The following is a 25,932-nucleotide window of genomic DNA, read 5'->3' as shown; positions in this document are numbered from 1 at the left end:
GTTGTCTGAAGGACCTGCCACGTCATTGAGTCATGTGACCCACCACATGACTCAATGACGTCACCGCAGGTCCTGCACACAACAGCGTGAGCCGCTCAAGCCTCCGGACGGGGCAGAGAATGCATCAGAAGGTGAGTATAAAGTTTATTTTTTTATTTTTTACCATTCTGAACAAGTTGTCAAGCACTTTTCCAAGTGATGCTTGGAGAAGTGCTTGATAACCCGCATGCGGAAATGCATGCAAAGACGCCTCACAAACGCTTCTACCTGGCGGGAAAACCGCATGTAATATCCGCATGCGATTTTCCCGCCAGGGAGAAGCGTAAAAAATATGCTTCAGGTCCGCAACGTGGGCACATAGCCTAAAACTGGCAGAGATTATGTAGGTAGGATTATCAGCCGACAGCTGTTTCTAATTGTATTGTTACATTTCACTGTATTTGACAATATTAGCACATGGCTGAGGTCTGATAAGCATGATCCAACATTCTGCTGAAAAATGACCTTTTTCGGCTCGTTCTCTAAATGTAAAGAACAAATGTAAGACTTAATGGATTTTCGTAAATATCAAAGTAACATATCAGAAGATGTCTGAAGATGTCCTGGTCCCTTATATCAGAAGATGTTACCGATAAGCATCCTTTGGAGCTTATCAGAGATGTCAATTAATGAAAATCCTGAAAATGTCATGTAGAAATTGATTATTTTTTGAACAACACTATTATTCCCCCCAAAAAATTCTAGTTATAGCACAAAATGATGTCAATTTTTTAACCCAAGGACAGGGAACTTCAGATCTTCCAAGGAATCATCTATTCCTTAATAAAAATAACAACAATAATAATAATACTGCCAGCACGGTGGCTCAGTGGTTAGCATGCAGCCTTGCAGCACTGGGGTCCTGGGTTTAATTCCCACCAAGGACAACATCTGCAAGGAGTTTGTATGTTCTCCCTGTGTTTGTGTGGGTTTCCTCCGGGTTCCTCTAACACTGCAGAGACATACTGATAGGGAATCTAGATTGTGTGCCCCAATGGGGACAGTGCCCATTTTATGCCTGTAAAGCGCTGTGGAATTAATGGCTCTATATAAGTGAGTTAAATAAATAAATAAATTAAAAATATATATATATATTCAGGGGAGATATGGAAATAAAATAAGGGCAATAACGTGTCACTTTTGACCTGGTGACACATTCTCTTTAACTCATTCAATTTCAACAATCTCCATTGGTAGATGCCTATTTAGAACTGGTATAGCGGAATTCCTTAGATGTTAAAAGCTTTAGAAATATTTCTATACTCCTAAATATTTCTATATTATAGAAATATTTCTATTTGTCCTGTTCCTCCCAGTTTATTTCTTATTTTTCTTAGTTTATAACAGAATATATTGCAACATGAGTTCCATTGGATGAAGACAGAAATCAGCGACATGTTAGTAGATTAGGGATAAGTTCATATCCATACAGTAGATTTCCTACCTGATGCTATTAGAGACATCGGTAATATGAGTCTACCACTATGCCTTTCTTCAGCATGCGGTATTTACTTAGATACAAGATTCACAATGCTTGTGTCTGTCTTGTAAAATTGTGCAGCTGCAACAGCTTAAAAATGATTCCTGAAGCGGTATATGTCATTGTTTGTGGATACATGTGCACATCTATGTAGAAGAAGGGTTTCTCAGCAATAAAGAAAATGAAACAGACCGTAGTAGGGATAAGTAAACATGTGCATGCAGCTCGCACTGACAAAGAAGCCTAATCTCTCCATAGATCACGGTAATTACTAGCACTGATACATTGACAATGGATGGTAGGCTCATCCGACAACACTTTTTGTAGCGTGATTCTAGTGACATGTAAAAGAAATATGTTTTTATTGCTCAGCCATTTAAAGAACTGTTACACGTAAAACGCCATCTGCCTCTCATGAATGCGCTATCCAAGTGTAAATGCCTGTCATAGCCATCAACCAGGTGCTGAAAAATGTGCTGAAGTCAGTGTAAAAACAATGTAAACTAGAAGTCTCCGGGCCGATGATAAAGGAATAAATTAAAATCCTCCTCTCTTGCGATCCTGCAATCTGTTTCAAATGCAGCATCACAAGGGTTAAAAACTGGGATTTTCTCTGATATCAGCTGTTCTTGGTTGGTAGCTGCTAGATGGTCATGGGTGGTCAAGCTAATAATGGTAGGCATCAAGGTTGCTTGGTATTGACTGAATTTGTTCATCCAGCCCTCCAGCAACAAGTCATGGCATCAGAGGGTGCCACAGTAGGTAGATCTCTTTATCCCGATTCAACAAAGAGATTACATCAGAATTCTGGCATAAATCTTTTTGAAAAGACACAACAATTTTGTGCAAAAATTTAGCAAGTTTTTAGTGGTTTCACACCAGTTTTTCCCAGCTCTATCAAAATGGGCAGAGCTGGAGTAGAACAGGGGCATGACAGCACAGCTTGTCTAATTTATAATGAGCTGTGCTACGCCTTACTCCAGAAATCTTACTCCACTCCCTGACTGGAGTAAGATTTGTGGCAAGGTGCACAGAGGCACATGCCACTAGTCAGAGCCCTCTTAATGAATCAAGAGTGTCTGGCTCCAACACACCTCCTCATCAACACCGATGTGAACATTGTCTTGATGAATCTGGCCATTGGTTTCACAGATATAAGCATAGTTACCCTTTATGCTTCTAACCCTCTGCACTCAATAAAAAGTTAGGCGTGATCTTTGCGCAGTCGGTCAATTTTCTTTAGGTTATTAAAAGGTTCTTTAGAACTTGTTACAAACTTACAGAAATCAAGAATTTTCTTAAAATAACAACATAACAATGTCTTACCCTTTCTACTCCAGCGTCTCCAGTGCTACTGCATGATCTACAGAGATGATATCTCATTTATTATCGATGTACAGTAACTGCTGCAGTCAATCACTGGCCACTGACTTTTTCATGTACAGCACATGACTTCTGAGACCAGTGATTGGCTGCAGTGGATATATGAATCATGCACAGCACATTAATGCATTACTCAAATCACCCAACTGTGGCAGCCAATCACTGGCTGCAGTGGTCTTCCTGCTACTGGATGAACGGTGATGTCTCCTCTTTCTGTGTCAAATTTGTGTGACAAATCATGGAGTAGCCTGCCCGGCATCAAGGTGGGAACCAGTAGGCAAGTATGACTTTAGGTGCATTTACGCTGCACAATAATCATAACCAAGTGTTGCTAAGAACGCTCATTTCACAATAATCTTGCATTCCAAACAGGCTGCTGATCACCCAATGAACAAGCAAAAAACTTGTTAGTTGGGTGAAATGATCTTTATGTTTGAAAAAAAGACCATCTGTGAAAGATCTGTGCACATAGGCTGCCATTGTTTTCGGCAGCACAAGTCCTAATTACACGTGCTGATGTGCTGCCGAGAACAATGGCAGCCTATGTGCACAGATCTTTCTCAGATTGTTCAGTGTACATCTGAAGCATACTCTGCATGTGTAAACAGGTCATTAAATATCTGTCGACCCACAAACATGTTGCCAGTAGACTGTCATTTAACGCTGCACCTCACGCAGTGTAAATGGCACCTAATTTGTTATTTTTTTATGCTATAATCCAATAAGAAACTTTTTTTTTGCCTGGACAATCCCTTCAATTTAATGGTTAATAGTGTTGAGCGAGCGTACTCGTTTAACCCTTTAAACGAGCACGCTCGGGTGCTTGCCGAGTAGTTTTGGCGTGCTCGGCACCTCTGTGTGTGCCGCCACAGCAGCATGTGTCGTGGCTGTTAAGACAGCTGTGACACATGCAGGGATTGCCTAACAAACAGGCAATCCCTGCATGTGTCACAGCTGTCTAACAGCAGCGTCACATGCGGCAGCTCAAACAGAGATGCCGAGCACGCCGAAACTACTCGGCAAGCACCCGAGCGTGCTCGTTTAAAGGGTTAAACAAGCACGCTCGCTCAACACTAATGATTAAATGTCAAAAATGTTTTCTGGAACAATGCCATGCATGATATGTTAATACGGTGAAGACACTATAGAAATAGGAGTGCTACCACAGACAGTATTAGCTTTACCTACCTGATTATAATATGTCTTAAATACAATAACACCGCCAGCACAGGACTGAACATAACTTGGATAATGTTGTCCATTTTCTCGTAACCAGACTTGAGTTCCCTGCAGCAAAAAAAGAAGATATAATTCAGATTTAGAAGTGATATTTACTTAGAAGGATCTAAAGTATGTATACAACATGCACAAGAGTGGTTTCTCAGGCCGACCACACATAGGTCAGCAGTGAAGGCAACAATCTTTCTACAATTTATTTACTTCCAGAAGAGGTCAAGATTTTCTTGGCATTTAACGTGTTTGCATCTAGTTTAGAAAAACCATACAGCAGGACTTTTTGGGAGGGATGCTCTGATAATTAGTAGTGGTTCTCCCATTCAGGACCCTAATCTATTAGCCGGAGCTAAAAAAATGGCTAAAAAGAGCATCCGAAGGACCTGGCATATCCATACCTTACACGAACAGAGCATTGACTTTAGAGAGAACTGCTAATGCTTCACCCCTACCTGTGCTGGAACTGAACACTTAGGCCCCAATTTATCAAAGTGTTTACGTTAGTATTCCCTATTATGTCGTAAAACACTTTTAAAAAGTCAGAACTTTTTTGTACAATGCGAAGATGTGCAAAAAGTTTGCAACTTTTGTCGTTTTCAGTCATGCCAGTTTTGACCAGCTCTGCCCAAATGGGCCTATATTGTAGTCTTTCTCAGTAATTTATTTCCATGTAATCAGTAAATGTCTGCCCACCTATCATTTATTGTGTAGATCCATAGTAAAAATATGATTTGATCGTCATTATGACGCATTATTTACTCAGGAACCCGTCTTTTGTTTTACCAGCATAAAATGACTAAAATAGCACATAGTGGAAGTGTTCCCTGCCCTGATGACCTACATAGAAAGCTGCTCTACAAAAGGTTCATTCAAAGGCATAATATCCGGTGCTGCCTGTATATGTTCTACCCAATAATACTGCAGAGGTGGATAGTAGATGTCACACATTTAGAAGGGGCTACTGTGGTTTCTCCCTGCATGCTTGGCTATTGATCCACTGAAACGGTGGACTTGGGACTCCATGTTAGTGTGTTGTGTATGGGGGGCGATCAGCAACTAATCACCAATCTTGCAAAACTAACAATGAGTTATAATATTGGTAAAACCCATTCGATAATTATTTTCATAGTCATTGAGTTACATACTTCACAAGAAAAACATATAGTACATCGCAATGTGGAAACTATTGACATTGATGCATCTACCTAGACGGGAAACACGTAGGCTATAGATGTTCTACCCTGGCACCATATTCTGCAGGCACCCCTGGTCACAGCTCGCATGTTACAGAAAAAAATGTCTGATCCCAATCTGTGTACACGTGAAATAAAAGAAGATATAAGAGCATTTTCAGCTGCCTCTTGGATTTGTGCATTTTGGTTTGTGGTGGACAGCTGCACTTCTCTACTGTAAAGTCAACCAACTGCTCTAAATGGATAACACAGGCCAGACAGCACAGATACATTGCATGGCATTTTACAGGCTGACAATTGATGTGGGCGAGTAATTACTATAGTTTTAAAAAGAACTCTTGCAATTTTTAGGCTATGTGCCCACGATGCAGAAATGCTCCGGATTTTTTCCTGAGCGTTTCTGCATCTACCTGGCAGAAAAAAACGCATGCGGATTGTACATGCGGATTGTACATGCGGATTGTACATGCGGATTGTACATGCGTTTTTCCTGCCAGGGACAAGCGGATGTGAAGCGTTCTTCACTTGCATTTCCGCATGCGGGTTGACAAGCGCTTTCCAAGTGATTTTAGCATCACTTGGAAAGTGCTTGTCAACGTGGTCACACTATATAAATCCATGCAAACGGCATGGATTTATATAGTGTGACCCGAGAGAATGTAAAAAAATAAATCTATACTTACCTTCCGATGGCCCCCGGTGTCTTGCTTCCCTCCGTTCTCCCTTGCCGGCAGCGGTACACTGAAGGACTTGCTGACGTCAGCGTCGCGTGACCCGTCACATGACTATGACGTCAGCTCAAGTCCTTCATTCCATCGCGATCTGCGAGCAAGTGAAGACAAGGACACCGGGGGCCGCCAGAAGGTAAGTATATATTTATTTTTTATTTTATTCTTTTTTTTTTACAGTTTTCTATGGTACCCAGGTCCGGAGGAGAGTCTCCTCTTCTCTAGACCTGGGTCCCATCCGCACATTATACAGTGATGCGTAATCCATGCGATCTAATGCAAGTCAATGGAGGCGAAAACGCAGCACTTCCGCAAAATAATTGGTAGTGTTGCGTTTTTTTCCGCAACGATAATCCACAGCGGAAATTTCCGCAGCATGTGCACAGCACATGCGGATTATCATTGGGGAACATGGCAGGCCTTCTACCAAGCGTTTAAGCGTTTCAGCAGCGTTTTTGCCACTGCGGAAACGCTTAAAAAACGCATCGTGGGCACACAGCCTTACACCAGCTACTTGACCTAAATTTTATGCTCATACTTCCTGTTATTTACAGCAGCCACACGGACATATGCAGTAATAGACTGGCCCAACCCTCCAAACTGGGCAAAGGTCATTGTGAAGGAAGTGGGAGAAGGTGAGCTGTGACATCACCAATTGTGAATGATGGATCCTGTATTATCTACTGTATATAATTGTGTAATCCTGACTGTGCAAGCAGTGAGAATGCTGAAAAATCTTGTGTAAAGAAGAGGAAGCAGCAGTCTAACAGTGGCCGGAGTGAAATTGCAAGAGTTCTGATTTATTAAATGTAGACAGTGACATGGAAATTTTAAAAACTATATAATAAACATAGTTTAAAAATAAATTTACCCCAAAATCAACATTGAAACAATAATGTTTTTTTCTTATGACGCATTTCCTTAAAGTGTTGTCATTAGTGAAAAAACTGCATCATGTACACGTGTTCAAATCGGGCGTGGGGCAGAAAAGTAAAGCAGCACTAGTCACCCATTACAGAGCACACTGATCTCATACTTTCAGTTGTTTGTGTGACTCAGAAATTGGTTAAATTATTATTTACCTGAGTGCAGCGAATGTGACCTTACTGTGGCAGAGACATTACTATGCTTTGGTTTGACAGTGAGTGACTTGTTGATGCACTATGTAGCGCTGAGGTTTTTATTACCTAGTAATCTGATCCATACGATGATAAAATCCTCTGCAGGCATACAAGCTGTTATAGAGGAGCCGCCTGGGAGCCAGGTGTGACCAAGTGCTGATAAGCTCTCCAGGGCAGGTGACCGCTGATAACAGCTCTACCTTCTATTGCAAGGTTTGTATTTGAAAGAAAACATTAGGGAAATGCTCTTTTGAACAATCATAAACTACATTGAACTCTGCTACAGATTCTTTGTAATATCCAAGGAGAAAAAAAAGCCAAACACCCTATCACTGTCAGAAGAACAAGGTTTAGACTTTTAGTAAGAGTAGAAATAAAGTGTACGTCACTAGAAGGCATCTATACTTCCAACCATTTCACCCCATTCATCCTTTGTTCTAAGAAGTTCTCAAATAAGTATTCGAGAAAGAGTAGCCTAGAGGATGGCAAAGAAACGTGCACACAATACAACGGTTTTGGAAGTTTAGATGAATGCAGGGAAGTTGATTAAATGAAAAATAAAAACATCAAAACTCAACTCGATGTACCACAATTTACAGTAGTCCTTGACGAACTTTCCATACTAGTCCTGCAATGATAACCTACACACATGTACAGCATGCCATTGCTGCAGGGAACTAAACAGAGATCGGTGGCTACCATCAGAGCGGTGATACTCCAGAGGTCTCCAACCTCTCTGACCTTGAGAGTCACATTCAGCTGTGAAAGAGGGTCGCAAGCCATATTAAGCTCTGAGAGAGGCTTGCGAGCCACGTCCAGCTCCTGCCCCCCTCACAGTAGTGACACCCAGAGTCTCCTATTACCAGAATAATCACAAAGTTTTTCCACTGAAATCACACCAAGGCAGTAAGCCAAGATCCAGGGTTTCCTATTTTACCCCCATTCAGATCTGCTCTCCTGTGCAGGGCTACACACACAAGTCGTGATCTAGAGACCTACTCTTAATAGCTGTTTGCTACACCTGGAGCCAATACACCAAGCTGGCAGACAGCCATGAGCCACACACCACGGGCCCACAAGCTACAGGTTGGGGACCCCTGACTTAAACAATGAAAAAAAATCAAACATTTTAACCTCTATTGAATATAAACCATCTCCAGCAGATGCTTTTCCAAAGTTACAAAGACACAAAACAAAGTCTTATCAGAGGCATACATAGAAAAGAAGGGGACCCCATGGCAAAAGATCAAAATAAGCTCTCATTGTCAACTTTGAACACACTTTCCATAACTTGGACCAATTCCCTCTCCCTTTGCCAACAATACTGTTTCTCTGGAAAAGTGAATTCTCCCCAGGTTCTTGCAACCCATCGACAAAGGGGGTTGAAGCAAATAATACTAGGTCCCCCCTCCAAGAGTATTGTAGCCCCAAAAAGCATGCCTCCAAGGTATTTACACCATTGCCCATGGTATGACAGATAAGATTCCCTGAATATAAAAGCATAAGAATTATATTACGTGCTGCAGAGAGGACCAGTTTTAAAGATACAGCTTGCATACTATACTGTACATAGGTCCACAATATCTGATCGGTGGTGGTCCGCACTCTGCACACTCAACAGTTAGTCATTATCTGCTCCGCAGTGGCAGGATATTAGTGATTTGGTGGTCTTCAGCTCTGTACATTGTTTAATGGCCGCTACCGAGCGAATGGGAGATAATCTGCATCATTTGGCAGCAGCCACCAAACAATCTACTGAGCTGTGATGCTCTGCTCGGTACATTGCTAACATACTAAGCCGGAGCCACTGTATATGGAGGTATTAAGACGCTGCCAGACTCTTTGGGTGGTAAGTTATCTCCCAGATAAACATGAATTTCAACATACCAGATCCTACTTTTCCCCACAATCATGTATCAATGGAGAGTTTGGAGGCCCGACACATATAATGAGAAAAGCGGACTTGTCTGAAACTTAAAAGTGTTTTACAACTTTCAAAAAAATGCAAACTGCAATCTAGTCAAAGATTGCACCCTGTGATTGGCTGAAGCGGCTACGTATCCATTAGGAGGGATCATCGCTGTCTAGGAGTACCACTCTGATATAACTACCTGAATATTATGTTGTTGGTTGTGTCCTACACGAGTGCAAGGAAAGTTCCAGATACACATGTCAAAGATAGCCACAGTTGCTTTTTGGCACAATGGATGCCTGAAAGGCGAATGTTTTGTATACTTTTGCGTGGTATGTACTGGCACTTCTTTGTTTCTGCAGTATTCATAAGGGTAGTAGGTAACGCGTTTCGATACAAAGACACCAAGCAAAAGTCTATACATTGAGGAACACTTTTAAGGTCCATTTTCACAGACTGATACAAATACTTTTACCAGTTGGTGGTCATTTAACTATGCCGACCCATAGGCTGCCATAGTTCTTGGCAGTGCGAGTCCTGGTTACACAGGACGATCACTACCGGGAACAATAATTTTTTGAGGGTCACAAAAGATCATTTCACCCGATTAAGCGTTTTGAACGTTCATCGGGTGAAGGCTGTATACACAGCAAGGATAATCGTGAAATGAGCGTTTTTAACAGCACTCGGTCATTACTATCTTGCAGTGTAAATGCAGGTTTACATGGAAGCCTTTGTGCAATGTTTGCAGCAGTATGGTAGACAAGTTCACACTTACATACACAGCGTGCAGAATTATTAGGCAAATGAGTATTTTGATCACATGATACTTTTTATACATGTTGTCCTACTCCAAGCTGTATAGGCTTGACAGCCAACTACCAATTAAGTAAATCTGGTGATGTGCATCTCTGTAATGAGGAGGGGTGTTGACTAATGACATCAACACCCTATATAAGGTGTGCTTAATTATTAGGCAACTTCCTTTCCTTTGGCAAAATGGGTCAGAAGAGAGATTTGACAGGCTCTGAAAAGTCCAAAATTGTGAGATGTCTTGCAGAGGGATGCAGCAGTCTTGAAATTTCCAAACTTTTGAAGCGTGATCACCGAACAATCAAGCGTTTCATGGTAAATAGCCAACAGGGTCGCAAGAAGCGTGTTGGCCAAAAAAGGCGCAAAATAACTGCCCATGAATTGAGGAAAATCAAGCGTGAAGCTGCCAAGATGCCATTCGCCACCAATTTTGCCATATTTCAGAGCTGCAACGTTACTGGAGTATCAAAAAGCACAAGGTGTGCGATACTCAGGGACATGGCCAAGGTAAGGAAGGCTGAAAAACGACCACCTTTGAACAAGAAACATAAGATAAAATGTCAAGAATGGGCCAAGAAATATCTTAAGACTGATTTTTCAAAGGTTTTATGGACTGATGAAATGAGAGGGACTCTTGATGGGCCAGATGGATGGGCCAGAGGCTGGATCAGGAAAGGGCAGAGAGCTCCACTCCGACTCAGACGCCAGCAAGGTGGAAGTGAGGTACTGGTATGGGCTGGGATCATCAAAGATGAACTTGTGGGACCTTTTCGGGTTGAGGATGGAGTGAAGCTCAACTCCCAGACCTACTGCTAGTTTCTGGAAGACAACTTCTTCAAGCACTGGTACAGGAAGAAGTCGGTATCGTTCAAGAAAAACATGATTTTCAAGCAGGACAATGCTCCATCACATGCATCCAACTACTCCACAGCGTGGCTGGCCAGTAAAGGTCTAAAAGAAGAAAAAATAATGACATGGCCCCTCGTTCACCTGATCTGAACCCCATAGAGAACCTGTCGTCCAACATAAAATGTGAGATCTACAGGGAGGGAAAACAGTACACCTCTAGGAACAGTGTCTGGGAGGCTGGGGTGGCTGCTGCACGCAATGTTGATCGAAAACAGATCAAGTAACTCACATAATCTATGAATGGAAGGCTGTTGAGTGCCATCATAAAGAAAGGTGGCTATATTGATCACTAATTATTTTGGTTTTTGTTTTTGCATGTCAGAAATGTTTATTTCTAAATTTTGTGCACTGATATTGGTTTACCTGGTGAAAATAAACAAGTGAGATGGGATTAGAATTGTTTTTTATTAAGTTGTCTAATAATTCTAATAGTTACCTGCACAAACAGATATCCTCCTAAGATAGCCAAATCTAAAAAAAAAAACACTCCAACTTCCAAAAATATTAAGCTTGGATATTTGAGTCTTTTGGGTTGCTTGAGAACATAGTTGTTGACCAATAATAAAAATAATCCTCTAAAATACAACTTACCTAATAATTCTGCACACAGTGAACAACAGGAGTCATTTTTCGATGCATATTATTCAAGTCATATATGCTGAATGTACACTAAACCATAATAGCAAAAAAGCCTTACTTTCATTAGTATTTTTAGTATATAGTTACATAGTTTATAAGGCCGAAAAAAGACAAGCGTCCATCCAGTTCAGCCTATTTCTTGTGCACTGCAGCTATTCCGCTATTCCTATACCATGCGGTATAGGCCAATTTACATCATTGACGAAAAATTCACTTCCCGACACCAATCTGGCAGTTAGTTAATTAATCCAGGGATTTAATCTATCACTAAGCATAAGATGTAATTTTATTGTTCTCAAGAAAGGCGTCCAGGCCTCTCTTGAACTCATTAAGTGAGTTGGACATCACCACTTGCTCTCCCAGAGAGTTCCAGAGTCTCACGGCTCTGACCGTAAAGAATCCCCTTCCATGCTGGTGCAGGAACCTCCTTTCCTCCAGACGCATAGTGTGCCCCCTCGTGTTTGTCACCATCCTTGGTATAAACAGGTCATGGGAGAGATCTCTGTACTGTCCCCTGATGTATTGATACATGTTTATGAGGTCTCCCCTAAGCCTTCTCTTTTCCAATGTAAATAGGCCTAATTTTGACAACCTCTCTGGGTATTCTAGTCCCTCCATTCCCTTTTTTCCCTATAGGTGATAGCATTTATATCTAATGAAAACTATGGTGTACTAGACTATTTCAGTATGCGGATGAACTGTAGAAATATGGCACCTGCAGTTAAAACTAAAACATTGCTAATTTGCTATTGTATAGTGAGCACTGGAACAATACGTCAATGATACAGGGGAAACTGTTTTGGGCATGTATTGGCAGAGTTTATTGTATTGTGTTTGTGTTTTGTCAGCTATGACATGAGGGAGAACATGTATATTAAGGCTAGGCTACACAGGACAGGAATAACCAGTATCTACAGAATGAATTCATTTATAGGGCTAGACAAAGCTGCAGTCAATTGAGGTTCAAGAAGATTTAAAGCATATTTAGTAAAGATCTAGTATATTTTGTCCATTTTATTGAAATATATCAATAACCATATTAAAATACCCATAAAAATTGCACAACTTGGTTAATCATGATCAGCCAAATGTGTAAAAACACATATGTAAAGAATCAGAACAGATTAGATGTTACATAAGACTATGTTCACACGTTCAAGATTTCATCAAGATTAAGGCAAAAACCGGATTCCTAATTCTATGACATATGAACATACAACTATGGTCACTATGGGCGTATAGAAGGTCCAGATGGTTACGCGAACTTCAGACATAAATGACACAAGGATAAAGTTATAGGCTACATTCCCACGATGAGCTTTTGGTGCGTTTTTGATGCAGCATATTTTTTCTGCATCAGAAACACAGAGTCTTACATGTTCAGCAAAGTGGATCAGATTTATAGAAATCTCCTGTCAACTGTGCGTTTTTTTATGCAGCATAAACTGACCTGCGGTGCGTGTTTCAAATCCACAACATGTCAACTTCTCTTGCGGGTACGTTGAGTTTTCTGTGTGTAATTTTTCCATAGACTTGCAATAGGTGTGGAAATTCCACAGGTAAAAAATGCAAATGCATCTTAAGTGCGTTTCTTACATATGAGTCTGTTACATACAGTACAATCATTTTTGGACAATGATGGAACCACTGTATGTGCAATGTTCTTTCACTTCTCCAGTGCGTTCAATACCTTGCAGCCCCTCTTACTATGCAAAAAGACGACTGATGTGAAGGTGGAGGTGGGGATGAGAAATTGGATAACTGACTACTAGTGATGAATGAACATGCTCAGATAAGGGGTTAACCGAACACGCTAGGGTGTTATCCAAGTATCTTCGACGTGCTCGCATATTATGTTCGAGTCCCTGCGTCTGCATGATTTATGGCTGGTAGACAGCCTCAACACAGGTGAGGATTCCCCAACAAACAGGCAATCCCTGCATGTGTTGAGGCTGTCTAAAACCATAAATCATGCAGACGCAGGGACTCTAACATAATGTACAAGCACGCTGAAGATACTCGGTTAGAACCCGAGCATGCTCGGTTAACCCTTTAGCCAAGCACGTTCGCTCATCACTACAGACTACCTGTCAGACAAGCCACAGTTTATACAGATGGGAGCAGTTGTGTCTGGCAGATTATTGAGCAGTGTAGGTGCCCTCAGTGAATGGTGCTGTCGCCTTCGCTTTTCATGTTGTATACAGCAGATTTTCAGTATAAATCAGATTTTTGCCACCTCAAAAAATTATTGGATGACTCCGTGGTAGTTGGATGTATTAGGGCGGGCCGAGGTGAGGAGGAATATAGGAGGGTGGTGTCGGATTTTGTGAATTGGTGCCAGACTAACTATTTACAACTAAACATAAATAAAACTAAGGAGCTGGTGGTGAACTATAGCAGGAGAAAGATGGACTGTTCACCTGTCACTATTGCTGGTTAGGAAGTGGAGCAGGTCGAGAGTTATAAATATTTGAGGTTCCACTTGGACAGAAAACTGCACTGGAGGTGCCATATGGAGAAGATGTATAAGAAGGGGATGAGCAAACTGTACTTCCTATGGAAACTAAGGTCATTTAATGTTTGCAGAAAAATGTTAGAAATGTTCTACCAGTCCGTAGTGGCAGGTGCCATCTTTTTCGCAATCATATGCTAGAGAAGTAGTGTGCGGGTGTCTGATGCTAATAAGCTAAATAAGCTTTTCAAGAAGGCAAGCTCCTCTGTTGGCCGCCATCTTGACACTTTTTAGGAGGTAGTGGAGGAATGAATTCAGAAGAAGTGTTTGGCAATAAAGAACAATAATTCACCCCAATTATAAGAGCTGTTCATGAGGCAGAGGAGCACCTTCAGCAACCGTCTAATCCTACTAAGGTGTAAGAAGGAAAGATACAGGAAATAGTTCGTGCCTACTGTTACGTGAATGTAAAACAACTACCTAATTGTGAAATTCTCCAAGTGACTGGTGTATTATTGGCGTTCTCATTGTATATTGTACTGATCGGTCATGAATAGGGATGTATGAGATTATACCTGCAAAATTCTACTGCTGTGTTGTAATTCATGTCTATGTTCTGCTGCTGTGATACTGTAATTTCCCGCCGGATCAATAAAGTGTATCTTATATAGTCAAAATACTCACTTACCTAATAATTCTGCACACAGCGACACTTCTGCCAGACACTACACTGTACACTTTGAAAACCCCTTAAAACCAGCTACAAAACTTTATTTTTGGATTAATTTTCATAAGTGTACTCCAGTAATTTTTAGATGTAAAGCACATTTTTATAGTGTTATTATTTTTTTTAGATGAAAGTCACAGAAAGGACTATACTCAATGAACCAAGGAATATTGTTTTTCCTATTTCTTCTTCCTTAGGCCTCAGGTCTAACTGCCTTCAGTTAATAAAGCTTATAATTTATTTGCTGTTCGTTTTGGGGTGAGACTATTTGGACTGAGAACCAGAATAACAAGTTGTGCAGATTCTTCCTTAATAGTGATTATGTCTTTGTATTGAGTTTAGCTCACTAGATTGGGAGCAAGGATTTTAAGAGCTCACGCACACAAGCGTATTTCAGGCTTAGTGCCCACGATGCAGAAATGAAGCAGAAATTTTCCTGAGCATTTCTGCATCTCCTTGGCAGAAAAATGCATGCGGTTTTTACATGCGTTTTTGACACGTATTTGACACGTATTTGCATGAGTATTTGCCATGCGTTTTTCCAATGCATTGTATAGGCAAATACGCATGCAGAAACGTACAAGAATTGGTCATGTACGTATTTTTTCCGCAAGTAAAATTTGCGCAGAAAAAATTCTGACCATGTGCACAGAACTTGCAGAATGTCATAGCAAGTCATGGGATAAGGTATGCAATGCGTTTCTGGAGCGTTTACACGCTGCAAATCCGCACCAAAAACGCATCGTGGGCACATAGCCTCAATCTCATAACTAATCAGAGCATTAACGAATATATAGCATGGTCCATTTCAGAGGTATTCTTATCTAGAAGTAGCACTTTTACTGGGGAACATCTCTGGCTTACAGTGCCGTATGGAAAGGCAATACCGAGCCTTCCAGTAAGTACTATGTGCCAGGAGACTATGTGCTGACATACACTGTTCTGCCACATAAATTAAGATTCTATTTCTCGATTTCAAACTCTAAATACTTATATAATGGTTAACATTTAATATAATTAGGGCCATAGAGTATGACGAGTTAAGGGAAAATGTAAAAGAAAATAAGGGCCTTGTATAGCTATGGTGCTTATATAAGGCTATGGTCACACTTGTGCAGCCTATAATAAAGACACCATGTTTTTTTTTCAGTTTTGGTTCACATAGCACAGCTTGCAGCTTCATTCTTCCAAAATGATAGACACCTCGACGCAACCCAGACTCATTTCATTATAAGTCAATGGGGTTATTGTATGACGAATCCAGCACATTATCATTAATTCCGTTATAAATTAAAAGTATAGCAGACCCCCCAGACTTCGACTGGTCTCTAGGAAATAACTATAGGAATGGCTTTTCCCATGCAGTTAACTATAGGGATGGCCATTCACATGCAGTTAACTATAGGGATGGCCATTCACATGCAGTTAACTATAGGGATGGCCATTCACATGCAGTTAACTATAGGGATGGTCATTCCCATGCAGTTAACTATAGGGATGGCCTTTCCCATGCAGTTAACTACAGGAATGGCCTTTCCCATGCAGTTAACTATAGGAATGGCTTTTCCCATGCAGTTAACTATAGGAATGGCCTTTCCCATGCAGTTAACTATAGGAATGGCCATTCCCATGCAGTTAACTATAGGGATGGCCATTCACATGCAGTTAACTATAGGAATGGCCATTCCCGTGCAGTTAACTATAGGAATGGCTTTTCCCATGCAGTTAACTATAGGAATGGCTTTTCCCATGCAGTTAACTATAGGAATGGCTTTTCCCATGCAGTTAACTATAGGAATGGCTTTTCCCATGCAGTTAACTATAGGAATGGCTTTTCCCATGCAGTTAACTATAGGAATGGCCTTTCCCATGCAGTTAACTATAGGAATGACCTTTCCCATGCAGTTAACTATAGGAATGGCCTTTCCCATACAGTTAACTATAGGGATGGCCATTCACATGCAGTTAACTATAGGAATGGCCATTCCCGTGCAGTTAACTATAGGGATGGCCATTCACATGCAGTTAACTATAGGAATGGCCATTCCCGTGCAGTTAACTATAGGGATGGCTTTTCCCATGCAGTTAACTATAGGAATGGCCTTTCCCATGCAGTTAGTCATCTTCTCCCTACAAATAATTCCACTTCTGCTATCCATAGTCCTACAATGGGAAAGGGAAACAGTGTCATTTCTGAAAGCAATGTGGGGTGAAATAAAATGTTGCCATTAAACTACAGTTTACAATTCTTTAATTGACCATATGCCTTCATGGCGTTCATTACACATGATTTTGCTTTCTATCTTATCTGCCTTCTTTACATACAGTGCTGGCCAAAAGTATTGGCACCCCTGCAATTCTGTCAGATAATACTCAGTTTCTTCCTGAAAATGATTGCAATCACAAATTCTTTGGTATTATTCTCTTCATTTAATTTGTCTTCAATGAAAACAACACAAAAAGAATTGTCCTAAAGCCAAATTGGATATAATTCCACACCAAACCTAAAAAGGGGGTGGACAAAAGTATTGGCACCCTTTGAAAAAATCATGTGATGCTTCTCTAATTTGTGTAATTAACAGCACCTATAACTTACCTGTGGCACCTAACAGGTGTTGGCAATAACTAAATCACACTTGCAGCCAGTTAATATGGATTAAAGTTGACTCAACCTCTGTCCTGTGTCCTTGTGTGTACCACATTGAGCATGGAGAAAAGAAAGAAGACCAAAGAACTGTCTGAGGACTTGAGAAACCAAATTGTGAGGAAGCATGAGCAATCTCAAGGCTACAAGTCCATCTCCAAAGACCTGAATGTTCCTGTGTCTTCCGTGCGCAGTGTCATCAAGAAGTTTAAAGCCCATGGCACTGTGGCTAACCTCCCTAGATGTGGACGGAAAAGAAAAATTGACAAGAGATTTCAACGCAAGATTGTGCGGATGGAGGATAAAGAACCTCGACTAACATCCAAACAAGTTCAAGCTGCCCTGCAGTCCGAGGGTACAACATTGTCAACCCGCACTATCCGTCGGCGTATGAATGAAAAGGGACTGTATGGTAGAATACCCAGGAAGACCCCACTTCTTACCCCGAGATATAAAAAAGCCAGGCTGGAGTTTGCCAAAACTTACCTGAGAAAGCCTAAAACGTTTTGGAAGAATGTTCTCTGGTCAGATGAGACAAAAGTAGAGCTTTTTGGGAAAAAGCATCAACATAGAGTGTACAGGAAAAAAAAGAGGCATTCAAAGAAAAGAACACGGTCCCTACAGTCAAACATGGTGGAGGTTCCCTGATGTTTTGGGGTTGCTTTGCTGCCTCTGGCACTGGACTGCTTGACCGTGTGCATGGCTTTATGAAGTCTGAAGACTACCAACAAATTTTGCAGCATAATGTAGGGCCCAGTGTGAGAAAGCTGGGTCTCCCTCAGAGGTCATGGGTGTTCCAGCAGGACAATGACCCAAAACACACTTCCAAAAGCACTATAAAATGATTTGAGAGAAAGCACTGGAGACTTCTAAGGTGGCCAGCAATGAGTCCAGACCTGAATCCCATAGAACACCTGTGGAGAGATCTCAAAATGGCAGTTTGGAGAAGGCACCCTTCAAAATCAGGGACCTGGAGCAGTTTGCCAAAGAAGAATGGTCTACAATTCCAGCAGAGCATTGTAAGAAACTCATTGATGGTTACCGGAAGCGGTTGTTCGCAGTTATTTTGGCTAAAGGTTGTGCAACCAAGTATTAGGCTGAGGGCGACAACACTTTTGTCCGGCCCTTTTTTGGAGTTTTGTGTGAAATGATCAATGATTTGATTTTTGCTTCATTCTCTTTTGTGTTTTTTCATTGAAGACAAATTAAATGAAGAGAATAATACCAAAGAATTTGTGATTGCAATCATTTTCAGGAAGAAACTGAGTATTATCTGACAGAATTGCAGGGGTGCCAATACTTTTGGCCAGCACTGTAACTGATGTAAGCGGTACAGTCATCCACACTTCAATGAGATTGTGCAAATCAATATTACGACAGTAACGGCCACCGCACCCTTGTTTCACAGAATACTACTACAGTAGACAGAAAATTCATTTGCTTCCTGAGGCAAAGATGCTTCACACTTGCCTGCAAGTCATTCATTACTAATTGTTGTGTCACCCAATGTCAATGAGCCAGGCAGCAAATGAATAACGTGCATTGGTTCAGAAGTAAAACTCATCCAAACACAACTGTAATTACAAGAGGAATGTAAAATGCTGCATGTTTAAGTACAGGTACATGATAAAACTAATTTCTGATGTGATGCAGATGATCAGTCATGGGATGAAGATTAATTGTGATAACGTATGTGATACTGCTAAGGAGTTGGATAGTAATGACCAAATGCAGATGCAATCTAGAAACTTAAGAGGCAAATTCAAGTCAATTTCAGTGGGATCAGTCAACAATCAATATAGTATAAGGACAGCCCAGCATTAATCGTGGCAGATATGGGGCGAATGTGCAGCTGCTCTGATGCATGCCCAATAATGTGTTCCTTCCGGAGAGTTTCCTCATAGCTTATCTCCCTCTGCGGGAATAGAGCAGACCCATAGAAGTACCCATAGAAGGAAATAGAATAGGGTCCCAATTTACAAACAAAGCCAAAGCGTGCATACATGACCATCTCTTCATTCAGTTCTATGGGTCTATGGGAGTGGTATTCCACATGTGACCAATGCTCCTTTCACTTCTATGGGAGCAGTGAGATACAGAGAATGGAGCGTTGGTCACCCTTGCGCATTACTGCCTTATTCACACATTTTGACCTTTGCACTGTTTACTTCTATGGGAGCAGTAGTGTACATACATGACCACTACAATAGATGTCAAAGGGACAGTGCAGAATGACTGTTTAAACCAAATATAGGTACTCGGTGAACCCTTGGCAGGACCAAACATTTAAGTTCACCTTCCTACCTACTTATTTTCCTTCTATCTCCACCTTCCCTCTTATTTGATTGACAGTTGTCACTTCATAAAGCCAGAGAACATCAGAGATAGATGGGTAGGTGCACTTAAAGGATTGGCCACACCAAGGGTGCACCGATCTCCTGTAGTTGGTTTGAACAGTCATTATGTGCTGACAGATTCCCTTTAATGGAGCACTGGTCACACATGCACACATCAGCTGCATTCACATTGGGGGGCTTTGGGACCTGTTGCTTTTAGGAGTCTCAGCTGTTTAAATACATTTATCACCTATCCTATTGATAGACATATAACCCCTTTAAGAATGTGTCATTAATTTCGATCTTGAAAGCAATTTGGCTATAGGTAGTAATAATCACAGGAGGCTTATAATAATTGCTTTTGATTAATCATAATAGCTATCATTATAAGTAAAACTATTCTTCCATGTTGATTTGTGCCGATAAACATACTCCAACGTGGTTGCTGTTGCCCTCAGTATAGAATCCTCTTCTCTCTTTGGCAAAGAAATGCGCAGTCTTTCACCACTACGTTACAAAAGATTTGTCCAAATCTATTAATTAGTCAGAATTTAGCAAACTCTAAAGCAAGTACCGTATATTCCGGCGTATAAGACGACCTGGTGTATAAGACGACCCCCCTACTTTCCTGTTAAAATATAGAGTTTAGGATATATTCACCGTATAAGACTACCCCTTTTCCAACGCATACCAAACACCGGTAAAAATTAAAAAAAAACAGATTTGAATTTAACATGGTCCTTTTTTAATTTAAATTCTTATGACATGCAGGTATATAGCAGGAAAACTGTCACTCATAAACATATTAAAATAGGGGGGACCCCACGTCATTTTTTGGGGGGGTCCCCCATTCTAATAGCTAGTAAAGGCTAGGTATTCAGCTGGGGGCTGATATTAGTAGCCTGGGAAGCTCCGTGGGTATTACCCTCTTCCCAGACTTCAAACATCTGCCCCAGCCGTCTGCTTAACCTCCGCTAGAGACTATAATGATGGTGGATCCCACGCCAATTTTCTTTTTAAAAAATCCTTTATTTTAACACTAAATGACAATTGAGGGGTTAATAAAGATGCAGTCCCTAAATTATTAATTTTGTAATTAATTTTTCCCAAAAATGTTGACGTGGGGCTTCGCCATATTTTTGTGTCCAGCCAGGTACAGCAGGCAGGAACGGGCTGCCCCCAACCACCAGCTGCCTATTTGTACCTGGCCGGACACAACAATATAGGGAAGGCCTTTTTTTCTTAATTATTTCATGAATTTCATGAAATAATTAAAAAAAAAGTACGTGGGGCTTCGCCCTATTTTTGTGTCCAGCCAGGTACAACTAGGCAGCTGGGGACTGGAATCTGCAGCGCAGGGAGGCCCAAGCTTTCTGGGCCCCACCCGCTGCAAATTGCAGTCCGCAGCCACCCCGGAAAATGGCGCGTTCATAGAAGCGCCATCTTCTGGCGCTGTACCCAACTCATCCAGGGCCCTGGTGCGGTGGCTCACTGGGTAATAAAGGGGTTAAGGCCAGCTTGGCATTATCAGCTGGCCCTAAGCCCGAAATTCATGGGGTCACGCCAATATTAGACATGAACACCATGAATTTCTAGTAAAGTAATTAAAAAAACACAACACCCAGAATAAAGTCCTTTAATTGAAATAAAGACACAATTTTTTAATGTTCTAAATTAAACCATACTTACCATCACGCCCATTCCAGCTGAAGCCAACGATCTCCTGCTATAAAAGTAAAATAATAAAGCAACCTCATCCTTACCTCTCCATGGTTCCCAGGACCGGTCCAGCTCTGCTACATTCACATGACAGGCTGCACCGCAGCAGAACGCTGCCGTTCAGCTTGCCATGCGGCAGACATTGAGAAGCGCAGGCTTGCTTGTGCTCCTCAGTGTCTGACTGTGACGGCATCCAGATGAGCCGAGATCATGTCCAATGAACTCGGCTCACCTCATGCACGTCACTGACAGCGTGGGAAAATTCTCCTGCTCCCCGCATGCGCAGTAGAAGTTTCCCACGCTGTCAGTGACGGACGTCCAGGAGGTGAGCTGAGTTCATTGTCGGCTCATCTTTATGCCGTCACAGCCAGACACTGAGGAGCGCAAGCATGCCTGCGCTTCTCAGTGTCTGCGGGATGACAGGCTGGATGGCAGCGTTCTGCAGGTCCAGCCTGTCATCTCGATGTAGCAGAGCTGAAGCTGTCGTGGGAACCATGGAAAGGTAAGGATGAGGTTGCTTTATCATTTTTCTTTTATTGCAGGAGATCGTTGGCTTCAGCTGGAATGGGTGTGATGGTAAGTATGGTTTAATTTAGAACAATAAAGAATTGTGTCTTTATTTCAATTAAAGGACTTTATTCTGGGTGTTTGTGTTTTTTTTAACTTTGACTATGGGGTTAGTAATGGGGGTGTCTTATAGACGCCTCTCCATTACTAACCTGGGCTTGATGTCAGCTGGCATTATAAGCTGACATCAACCCCAGCCCTATTACCCCACTGCCACCGCTACAGGGCAGTGGGAAGAGCGAGGCTAAGTGCCAGAATTGGCGCATCCTATGGATGCGCCATTCCTGGGGCGGCTGACGGCTGGTGTTTCTAGCCTGGGAGGGGGCCAATATTCATGGCACCCTTCCTGGGCTATTAATATCAGCCTCCAGCTGTCTGCCTAGCCTTTGCTAGCTATTAAAATAGGGGGGACCCCACGTCATTTTTTTGGGATCCCCCATTTTAATAGCTAGTAAAGGCTAGGTATTCAGCGGGGGGCTGATATTAGTAGCCTGGGAAGCTCCGTGGGTATTACCCCCTTCCCAGGCTTCAAACATTTGCCCCAGCTGTCTGCTTAACCTCCGCTAGAGACTAAAATTAAGGGGAACCCCACGCCAATTTTTTTTTTAATAAATCCGTTATTTTAACACTAGATGACAAGTACAGTAACCAGCACTGTCACTGTACTTCATATATATGTGACTGACATGTTTCTATCTATCTAATCTATGTGTGAAGCTCTATTCTTTCTATTCTAAATTGTCGGGTGCCGGCTTATGCCGCTGCTGAATTGCCGGCTTTTCATATATTGTCACAGAAGCGATGCGAACTTCCCTGCTCCGGACACAGCGCAGCGCTTCTGTGACAAGTGAAAGCTGTCGGCACAGAAGCCCTGCGCTGTGTCCGGAGCTGGGAATACGCAGCGATGTGTCCGTTTCAGCACAGAAGCGCTGACCGTCTGGACCTACCGCCACCGTATTTTAACTCCCTCCACCTTATATTAACTCCGACATGGCAGGGATACGGCCACGGCAGCTTATTAACACCCCCAGAGTATCCCCGCATGTCAATTTCTGAAAGTTCAAAAGCATTACCGGCGTATAAGACGACCCCAGACTAGACAGAAGATTTTTCAGTCTTCAAAAGTCGTCTTATACGCCGGAATATACGGTAAATCACATTAGATGGCTGTCGACTGAATGAAGCTTCGACCAATCGTTCGGACAACAGCCATCTTAACCGTTTCTGACATGGAGAACCCGTTCAGCCGAGCCCTTATGTTCTATGAGAAAGCCGTCACCAGACATGTCATACAATATCATCGACAGTCTGAAATTGGACATGCATGATCGACATTTCCCCGAAAATCAGTTTTCTGGGGCCTTCATACACATAGTTAGCAGCAGATTTGCAGCAGAAAAAAACACTTGTGTGAACATAGCCTTAACACGTGGATATCGGTGGGTTCGGCTGACATCAGTCTAATGTGTATGGGGGCCTTAAGAGTGAGAACACAGTTGTGCTATAAGAACGGTGAACTTTTAAACATCGTAAACTTGAGATTTGCAATGTATAGTGAAAAGACATCATAACATGACATCACTATATATAATTGTAGGATTAAACAAATTTATGTCACTTCAGGAGACATAGTATTTTTTTTAACAGTCAGACAATAAGGACATTCATATAAATGAACCCACAAAGTTAGGCTCCAGGAACATATTACTAGATGCACTGAATACCTGTCTCCAGTATACATGCCATGACCTGATTATAGGAATATTCTGATAGAGCCTTCCATACTGTGTGCACAATTATTACGTGAGTATTTTGACCATTTCTTCATTTTTATGCAGATTTTCCAACTCCAAGTTGTATAAAGCTGAATGCTTATTGGATGAAGCAGATCAGGTGATGTGCTCACATTAACTGCCAAAGATTGAGAAGAATCCAAAGTGAAGAGACCAAGAGACCATTACCCTCCAGTGCTTATTCCAGAACTACTGTACGTCCTAACTGCCCAACAACCTGACAGCGCCGTAGTTGTTCAATGAAAAAATGAATCATCAAAATTACAAATTGCCTAATAATTATGCACACAGTGCAATATCTCAAGGACAGAATAAAGGAAAATACATAACTGACTGTATTACCAAGGTTAAGTCAACTGGCTTGTAACAGGAAGTCCATATCACTTATTTCACTGCCACAGCACTAGTTCTACAGAAAGTAAAAAAAATAAATCAACATTTAAATTGTATTTTTTTTACAAGAAAGTAGTAACAGATCCAAAAAAGGGTTTTCCAGAAAAAAACCTGCCCTTATTATTTGTGACTTTACCCAAAAATATGAAAAAAAATCAAAGAAGATTTCACATTAAGTCACTTTAAGGACCAACACTGATCAACATATTAAAGAGAATCTGTTTTTGTTCCCCTATCTGAGAGCAACATTATGAGACCCTGATTACAGTGATATATCACTTACTGGGCTGCTAGCTGCAGTTTTGATAAAATCACTGTTGTATCTGCTGCAGATCTACCAGTTCACTGAATACTGAGCTCTGTACCCACATTACGGATTGGCAGTTTTCTGTGTACACTGTGCATAGGCAGAAAGCTGCCAATCTGTGGTTGGGGCTGGGTAATACAGAGCTCATGAATATGGTGGACTGCACGGCAGCAGGTTTACTAGTCCTCTAGTGATAATTTGCTGCTGATAAATCAGTGATTTTAGAAAACATACAGCAAGTAGACCAGTAAGTGACATATCGCTGGAATCAGGGTCTCTGCCCCTATATTATGCTGTTCTCAGATTAGGTGGCAAAAACCTGGTGACAGATTCCCTTTAAATTAGAAATAGCATCCATACATGCCATTTATATATATATATATATATATACAGGGTGGTACAAAAGTAGGTGGACAGAAAGTGTAATAAGGTCCTGAAGGGGGAGATTTATCAAACATGGTGTAAAGTAAAACTGCCTCAGTTGTCCTTAGCAACCAATCAGATTCCACTTTTCATTCCTCACAGACTCTTTGGAAAATGAAAGGTGGAATCTGATTGGTTGCTAAGGGCAACTGAGCCAGTTTCACAGATCTAGTTTTCACAGATAGATCTCCCCCAAATCTGTTTTCTTTTCAGATAATTCAGATAACACATAATGGCAAATAATTTAACTACAGATCAAAGAAAATGTATTTTAACAGAGTATTGGAAATCTCAAAATGCTTAAACCGTTAGAGCAAATTGGGTTGAAACATTTGGTACTCAAGCCCCAAAGAGACAAACCATTTACCGCATTTGTGACAAATTCAATGCCACTGGCTCAATCCTTAATGCGCCAAAAACCGGTCGACCCAAAACAGTCTGTACAGAAGATAATAAACAACTTGTTGCTGAAACATTTGTTCAGAGTCCAAAAAAGTCCACCAGAAGAGCCTCTTTGGAGTTGGGAATTTCACGAGCTTCTATCATGCGAATCCTGAAATCTATTGGGTGGAAAGCTTATCGTCCACATCTAATTCATGGTTTATTGAAGGATGATCCAGACAGGCGGCTGCAATTTAGTGAGATTATACTTAACGAAATTGAAGAAAATCCAGTAATTTTAGATAACATTATGTGGAGTGATGAAGCTTCTTTCAAATTATCCGGCCATATTAACAGACATAATTGTATTTACTGGTATAATGAGAACATGCATTTAACATTAGAGCAACAACTAAATGAGCCTGGTGTCAATGTTTGGGGTGGTATTTCAAGTTTTGGTGTTTTAGGACCAATATTTTTTGATGGAACAGTCACAGGAGATAAGTATCTCAAAATTCTAATGAATCAAGTTGCTCCCCAGTTACAGCAACAGCCTAATTCAAATGACCTTTATTTCCAACAAGATGGGGCCCCTCCACATTATTCAAGAGTGGCCCGCGAGTATCTTGATGAAACATTTCCTAATAAATGGATTGGCCGAAGAGGCCCACTTGATTAGCTGGCACGTTCATCAGACTTGACCCCAATGGATTTTTTCTTTTGGGGAGTACTCAAGGACA

The 25,932-nt window shown here is 41.4% G+C and overlaps 1 protein-coding gene and 1 long non-coding RNA gene across 2 annotated transcripts in view; one reads left to right on the top strand and one right to left on the bottom strand.

Moving 5' to 3' along the window:
- The window catches only part of LOC141265476 (uncharacterized), a 76,248-nt gene extending 52,382 nt beyond the window's left edge, over positions 1-23,866 (top strand). The window contains exon 3 of the long non-coding RNA XR_012320101.1: positions 23,734-23,866. This is a non-coding gene — a long non-coding RNA (uncharacterized lncRNA). The remainder of the gene's footprint in view (positions 1-23,733) is intronic.
- MYO10 (myosin X) overlaps positions 1-25,932 on the bottom strand; it is a 241,303-nt gene that overhangs the window by 190,157 nt on the left and 25,214 nt on the right. Inside the window, exon 2 of the mRNA XM_073678623.1 lies at positions 4,091-4,189. Coding sequence (XP_073534724.1) covers positions 4,091-4,189 — 99 coding nt within the window. The remainder of the gene's footprint in view (positions 1-4,090; positions 4,190-25,932) is intronic.

The sequence above is a fragment of the Phyllobates terribilis genome, unplaced genomic scaffold (genome assembly GCF_046119375.1).
Source record: "Phyllobates terribilis strain yellow unplaced genomic scaffold, ASM4611937v1 Scaffold_4__5_contigs__length_816908805, whole genome shotgun sequence".
In the NCBI taxonomy this organism is placed as follows: Eukaryota; Metazoa; Chordata; class Amphibia; order Anura; family Dendrobatidae; genus Phyllobates; species Phyllobates terribilis.
The sequence above is the reverse complement of the archived record's forward strand: the minus strand, read 5'-3'. Positions and strand labels throughout refer to the sequence as shown.